At 38.2% G+C, this 7,987-nt stretch overlaps 1 protein-coding gene across 3 annotated transcripts in view; it reads right to left on the bottom strand.

The window, feature by feature from the left end:
- Positions 1-418: 418 nt before the first annotated feature.
- LOC141831956 (beta-hexosaminidase 1) overlaps positions 419-7,987 on the bottom strand; it is a 66,145-nt gene continuing 58,576 nt past the window's right edge. For all 3 annotated transcript variants that reach the window (XM_074719398.1, XM_074719399.1, XM_074719401.1), the window contains exon 15: positions 419-772. In XM_074719398.1, coding sequence (XP_074575499.1) covers positions 597-772 — 176 coding nt within the window. In that variant the 3' untranslated portion in view covers positions 419-596. The remainder of the gene's footprint in view (positions 773-7,987) is intronic.

The following is a 7,987-nucleotide window of genomic DNA, read 5'->3' as shown; positions in this document are numbered from 1 at the left end:
GTTAGTTCTTCTTCTTGGGGTAGTTGGCGGAGCTTCCTGATCATGATATTAGGGAGGTGGCTCCTCTGCCTAAGACCTGAGTTTAATCTCCCCTCCTTACAGAGAAATCGGGCTCTTCGTTTATTGGCCGCTATGTCCTTTCCACGTATCATTTGTGGGTCTCTTTTATCCTACGTGTTTGCCCACGTCATTCCATCCAGATCAATACCAAAGTTTGTATTTGTAGATTGTCATAAAATTGATGACTATCAGATATTTGAAGCAGCAACATAGAGAGCTTTAAAGAATATGGAAGAGGACAGGTACGTACTAGCCGCCATCATATTTATTCCACCAGGAATGGTAAGTTGAACTTTGACGTCTTGAAGAAAGTAAGACCATAAAAAAAAAATGCAATGCAAATAAGAAATCATCAAGCTTAAGGTCGGAGAAGACAAATGACTTATTCCATTAAAAATCAAATTGAACAGCGTAGAAGACCAAGAACTTTTATTACGAATCCCAATCAACTTGCATAATAAGAAGAAAAAAAAATAAAAGCGACATAAACAACAGAGCGATTCACGAGTGAACAGACAAGACACGTAGATTGATAATTACTGAACATAGCAGGAACCAGGACCATAAGGAGGGCTCCTAGCATACTTGTTGGTCACTGGAGCAGCAGCTATTCCTCGGCGGTTCAACAAACATCTGAAGTAATGCAAGCGCTGCAGCACGGTGGTGTTGAGGTTACCGGTGGACGTCGACTCCAAGGGGCTCCACAAGCGCTCTGAAGGGAAAGATAACCGTGTTCACAAACTAAGCTAAAAATCCTCAATATCTTTTAGAATCAACAGCAAAACTAAGAAATAGGACAACTGAACAAAAAGAAGTTTTAGATTTATGTCAAACATCCTTTTAAAGAAATGTTCAAAGATTATTTGTTGAGTATATTGGAGGAAATAGTCACAACTAAACAGACATCTATCCATGTAAATTAGGTTGGTGCAATCAACCTCTCTAATCAAGAATGATCAAACTCGAATTGGGATTTTGATGTTTATCAATATATTTAATAGTTGAGAAAGATGTAAGTAGGTTAAAGTTGACTAGATAATTACTGTGGAAAAGTCCAATGGAACACGATTGATGAACACTTGATAAAGGAAAATTTTGTTGGTAAAGGAGCACCAGATGATCAAATCTAAATTTTGATAATAATAAAGGGTTCAAGTTAAGTCAATGAAGTGGACTAACAAACTGACTAAGTGTGCAAGTAGCACAGGGAAGTCCTAATTGAAGCTAGGCAAAGGAAGCTCTAGTTGCGGCTAAACAAGGAAGACCTGATTTGAAAAATTGGACAAAGAAATTCTGATCAAGGGAACTGGACAAGGAATATCTAGTTTGGAGAATTGGGCATGGAAGCCCTAATCAAGAGGACTGGACAGAAAGTCTTGACATATCAGAGCCCCAGGTAGGAAAATCTAAACAGGTTTGGAGGACCGGATGTTTAACAGTGGAAGTCCTAGGGGGCCGAAGATCAAAGCTAATCAAAAGTCCAATGGGTCTAGAGGACTAGGTTGGCATAAGGTAATTTCTCCCGAGTGAAGTGGGTGAAGATGCGTTCTCAGAAAGGAGGAACAGTAGTCGTCGATTTGATCTAAGATTTCATTGGAAATCCAAAGTCAAGACTAAACAGTTTGTTAAAACTGTTGCTTTCCTATTTATACTTTATTTCTGGAATAACTTATGATGCAAGAAAAGATGAGCTGAACTTTGTATTCCGGGCGTCTTTATCTAGATCCAAGCAACCGAACGGACCAGGCACCAAAAAGGGATCCAACGCTCGTACATCAGTTGAACAAGTTAGCGAGGTGGATGAGGTGGCAGAGTCCTAGTGGTCGGAAAACCTCAACCTCCAGACACTCGGAGAGGCTCCTTCTTGTAAGAAGAGAGTTTTTATAGTGGATTGCCCATAAAAAACGATCATAAATCATGGGGTTTGGAGTAACAGCCTGTAACTATGAACGAAGTAAATAAAAGTGTGCTCATCTCTTATTTTCTATTGCATTTTTTATTTACGCACTCTATTTTACGTACAATTTATTGAACGAGTGAAAAAGCAATAGAGCATTATTCACCCTCCTCCCCTCTAGCGCTCTAACTTAATCCTACAATTGGTATCAGAGTGAGTGGTGCTCGAATTTAATGCAACCATTAATCGAGCTTATTCAATTTTTTCGCTCTATTTTTCATATTTTATTGTTCCCGCACTACTAATTCAAGATAACTCTTAGTACATTCTTTCTTGTATTTTTTATGCAAGATAAATGGTCCATCAAGAAGGTTATAGCACTGTCAAACCCCGCTATTTTTAGGAGAAGACTTCATCTACTAGAAGGGGAGGATAGAGTACCACTTCAAAACGCAGGTGGAGATGTGGATTGTGATCTAAACTGAGTTCACACTTCCAACAGACGATGACGACATCCCATAGTCTTGCGAGAAGTGGGATCCCATGACAAAGCGAAAGATTGAGACTGACGCGGCCCTCCAATGTGACCTCATAAAGGAGGAGCTCAATTGGATTGGTTCCTTCATAAGTGCAAGACTTATGGGACAAGCTCATTGAGCTGCATCCTCAAATACTAAAGTGAGCAAGCGTGATCTTCTTTTAAACAAACTCTACAACATCAGAATGCAAGAAGGTAAATTAGCAAGTGGACTACACGCACGGATTCAGGATCTAATTTAATGAACTCCATGTTATAAGACAACCAGTGGAAAATCGAGATCTTATCAGGTACGCATTGAAAGCGTTTCCTAGAAACACCTTATGAGCATCAATAGTTGATGCGTATATTCCAGAGACCTTTCTAAAATTAAATTGGATGAACTCTTTTCGGAATTTAAACTACACGAACAGACAAACATCAATCCAGTTAAGAAAGCGATCATTCTTTTTACAAGCCAAACCAAAGAACGGAATACAAAACATCGAACTGAAGAAGAATCCGAAGACTCATTGAGTTTTGAAAGCAACGACGAGATTGCTATCAAACTAATCAATCTAGTTCGGAAGATGTTCAAGAAGAATCGTGGAATCCAAAAATCTGAAATGAAGAAGATGATTCAAAAGGCTAGATCCAACAAAACACCAACTAACAAGGCTGAAATCACTTATTACGGTTGCAACAAGAAAGGGCATTTCAAGGTTGAATGTCCTAATTAAAAGGAGCGCAAAACAAAGAAGAAAGTGATAAAGGTCATTTAGGATGAATTTTCCTCCGAAGACTCAGAGGAAGAAGCAAACACAAGCTTCCAAACTCTCCCAGTAAGAGAAGAGATTGCTGACACCGAGACCAAGACCGAATCAGATACAGAGTCAAAAGCTGAATCAAAATCAAACGATGGATCCGTATCCGGTTTAGAAGGACTAAATAGTAATGTAAGCAATAGTTTAACAAATAAATTGTATTCTATAATATATTGCTTGACTAAAAAACTGGTAAAGTCAATGTCCAAGTTAATTCTCTCCGAAAGGAGGTAACACTCCTCAAGAAGAAAATTAACATCAACTTGTCAACTGAAAATGTTTAAACTGGAATTTTAACTCAAGTCCAACACAAAGAAGAAAATTTCAAACTAAAACTTTAAGTTGACGATCTGAAAAGGTTGTTGGAAAAGTTTATTGCGGGCTCCAAGTATCTTAACATGATGCATGAAAGTCAAAGAGCTGTGTACAACAGATATGGACTTGGAAGGTCCAATTTGTCCCTGGTAAATCGAACCAAGCAATCCCAAGTCTAAGCATGTGTTTCTAACTCCAGCCTAATCAATTAAGTTTGATTGAACCAATACTGGGTCCCCAAGGATCAAATATACTATTTGATCAGACCCAACAGGGATGATAATCTAGGGGGATCCAAAACCATTTTAATTAGATAAGACTTGTTTGATTTCTTTTTTTTTAAATTAGATTGAACCTAAGTTAAGGATATAGGCTTGATTAATACTTGCCAAACCTAGTACTAGGATGGGACGAAATGATATTACGCTAGGGAAATCCAATTTAAGTAATCAAATGGGATAAGAAGTACCCTATTTAATTTACTTAACTAAATAAAACTAATCTCGCCAAACCCTATATTATTTAGACTAAAGTTCTTTCCTTAGATTAACTAAGTATATAATTTCTCGAACTAGCTTTGTCTTAGAAGATGGTCGTTATTTCGATACCCAAGAAGACCCCTTGTCTCGTCACTGCTGGAAACTAATTCTTGAAATGTATACTTAATTAGTTAATAGTTAAATCTGAATATAATTCGAAGTAAATCAAGTCTTAAAAAAATCACATTCCAATTAATTAAGATAAAAATTGAAAAATGATCTCATACAATCCATAGAAATAACTGCTTGATAATCTAGCAATCAGTGAGATGGAACTAGGAACATTGACATAACCAACTAATTATTTAACTTAACTTAATTAATTTTTAACTTAACTAATTAATTTTAACTTAATTTTTAACTTAACCAATTAATTTTTAACTTAAATTAATTAATTTTAACTTAACAAATTAATTCAAACTTAATCAAAATTTAATTTTAAACACGTAAGCTCGGCCTAAAGTAATCCGATTGCCCGGATATAAATCCAGACGTCCTGATATAAATCTTGGCGCCCCGAACCGCTTCTCAAATATCGCCCACAATTTCGTATAGGTGCTCCTGGTTTTAGGAATCCAAGCGTCTGGAAAAATTCCAGAACCCTAATTAGAATCCAAGTGCCCGGATCACATCTATATAGGTGCCCGAGACCTATATTTTCAGTCTCCACAATTTCCTTTCAATTCGCGAAAAGGCTTCCTGCGCAGCCGTCAAACGTTTATACGTCTTCATTTCTTTAGTATTCCATCTAATATGCCTAGGTAAACCCCTAAACTAATCCTAAATTCAATTAAGTTACTTTCTTTAGTTAAGATCTTAATTTATGCATTATGATTAAGAGGAAGACTACTGAAACTAGAACTTTTAGTATCTCCAGCATATATCTTAAATTCCCCACTGAGGAGTTTAGAATTAGATTTATATTATTGACATTTGTACCCTTGCATTCGAGATATTTATGTAGGATATTTTTCTCACGTTCATACACCTTTTATAGAAGTAATAAAGCATTACAGCCTAGAGAGACTAGCCCGGTTAACACAGGTATGTGTGCTGAACTGTACAATAATCTAGTTCAGATCGACAATCTAACTTACTCCACCCGAGTTGGAGGTAGAAATTTGATTCTATCTCCCACCATCATTAGATAACATTTAGGACTTAGACATTCATTATGTTCATTTTTGTGCTACCCCCCAGCAATGGACCTTTTGGTGGATCCCTACTCACATATCACATTAGACATCATGCATTCATACTTTTTTGGATAGGAGTGGGTCCCTACAGTGATCCATTTTCTATCAGTCAGTCTCAAAGTGCAGGTTATATTCTGTACAGAGTCTTAGTGACTTGCATTGTGCCACTAACTACCATGGATGTCGTGATGATGTGATCATTTCATATATTTCTTTTATATGCACTATATCATATATTAGACATATATATTAGTTTGTATATATTTCATACTATCATCTATTCATCTAGTATCATCATTAACAGGAGGGTCTATATGCCCTACTATCATATTTTGACCTTACTTCTAGTATCTCTTGGGTTTAACATCACCTCAGATGAGGTCAAACCAGCTAGTGATCCACTCCCATCTATTACACATAATACACATATACAGGATACAATAAGTACATGACATGATTGAAAATTAAAAATTTTTAAAATAACAATTATTCTACGTGTATCTGATAGATTGCATTAAGCGGGTTGGGCATCAATTGAGCGGCCCTTGTCGAAGTTCGTCTCTACTAGTGATCTACGCCAAGCTCTTGTATAGACGACTTCCGAAGCCACGAGTTGCATCACCGTCTTCGGTACTAGCCGACAATCGACAACAATCGATACGAGAGAAACCCTAATTTTGAAAACATGCAACAACACTTGTTGCGACCATTTTCGAGGGCTTTCTAACTATTATCGGCAATCGTATTCCCGGTGTAGTTTCGGTGGTCAACCTTTGACTATTGTTTAGAGCAAATGATTGAAACCTTTGCGACGTAGATGGAACGTTATTCGGAAGTTTCACAAGCTTCCAGCAACAACCTGACACAAAAACTCCTGACAACAACTTGACGGCAAAACTCCCGACAACAATTCCAGCAGCCACCCTTCACTAGTAGCCGGTGGCAACCCTTCACAAGGGCTCCGACAGTTGAACACCGAAGTTCGACGGCTTCGCAAGTTCCAACAAAGGAACTGCACTCGGGATGTCTCAACCCGGGACAAGCCAGAAGGAAAAAGAGGGTCGATAGTCCACCACAGCTCCGATCAGCAGAGCAGCTTTTCTCGTGAGCAAGCTGAAATCGGATGCAGCCCCAGCTTCTTCGTTCTCACCGTTAGCCCCCACAATTTGGAGGGAGGTGCGCTCAGCTGGCCATCCTGCTTTCGACAGACAACATGCAGCAGGTCCTCCAGCAGCTGGCTCACGACTTTCTTCCCACAAGGCTAACAGAATCGGGCGGAGCAGGCAGCGGTCGTCCGTCGTGCTTGAGCTTAGGAGAAGGATCGACACTTTCAATCGCGAGTCTCAAAGAGGTAGATATAACTTGGTTGTGTACTGTGAAACCTCAGTAGTTGTGAGATACATAGGATAAAAGCCTAAGTTTTTGATGCTTATGTTTGTGCATCAAAATAAATATGGGCTAAAAATTTGTGGCCACATGATAAAGTTAAGTGTTCCTGCTTAGTAAAGGATCAAGTTACGTTTATGCATACCTTCCATAGATATCATAGAGCATTACAGTCTAGAGAGACTAGTTTATTATATTAGCCTGGTTAATACAGGTATGTGTGCCGAGCTATACAATAACGTAGTTCAGATCGACGATCTGACCTACTCTACCCTAGTTAAAGGTAGAGATTTAATCCTATCTCCCACCATCATTAGAGAGCACTTAGGACTTAGACATTCATTATGTCCATTTTTGTGCTACCCCCTAGGGATGGACCTTTTGGTGATCCCTACTCACATATCACATTAGACATCATGCATTCATACTTTTTTTGAAGAGGAGTGGATCCCTATAGTGATCTAGTTTCCATCAGTCATACTTAGAGTACAAGACTATGTTTGGTATAGAGTCTTAGTGACTTGTATCCTACCCTTAACTACCAGGAATGTCGCGATGATGTAATCATTTCATATATTTCTTTTATATACACTATCTCATAGATTAGATATAGATATTAGTTTGCATATGTTTTATACCATCATCTTTTCATCTAGTGTCACCACTGGCAGGAGGGTCCATATGCTCTACTTCCACATTTTAACCTCACTCCTAACATCTATTAGATTTGACATCACCTCAGGTTAGGTTAAACCAGTTAGTGAGTTTAACATGTTAGGCATTAGGAAATTCTCCTTAGCTGGTCCATATAGATGAGGATTGGGTCTTATCCTGAAGACGGGGGAACCAACCTCAGTCACAGTAGCCAGCCGAGGATGAGGACGATGTCATCGACCTAGCTGATCTTTTTCAGATCCCTCAACCTTCACATCCTATCACTCCAGAGCAGAGAGTGATCAAACTTGAGGAGTCAGTCACTAATCTATAGTAGATAGTGACGAGTCAGTATGAAGAATCTTAAAGAGGAGGGTAGAGCTAGGTATACTGACAGATCAGGAGATGCTCAGACTTGGGCATGAGCCACCTTCATCCACCTCCCCAGTAAACTCCACTAGTTTTAGTTTTTTATTATTGAATTATATTTTGACTTTAGTTATACAGTGTTGATTTTGACTTATTTAATATTTAGTGCATTGACTTATCTTATCCTATTTTATAGTATTGTATTTTTTTAGGAATGTGCTTGGTAGACT

This window comes from Curcuma longa, chromosome 7 (assembly GCF_044706935.1).
Source record: "Curcuma longa cultivar G26 ecotype Majalengka, Jawa Barat chromosome 7, ITB_CL_G26_1.1, whole genome shotgun sequence".
In the NCBI taxonomy this organism is placed as follows: Eukaryota; Viridiplantae; Streptophyta; class Magnoliopsida; order Zingiberales; family Zingiberaceae; genus Curcuma; species Curcuma longa.
The sequence above is the reverse complement of the archived record's forward strand: the minus strand, read 5'-3'. Positions and strand labels throughout refer to the sequence as shown.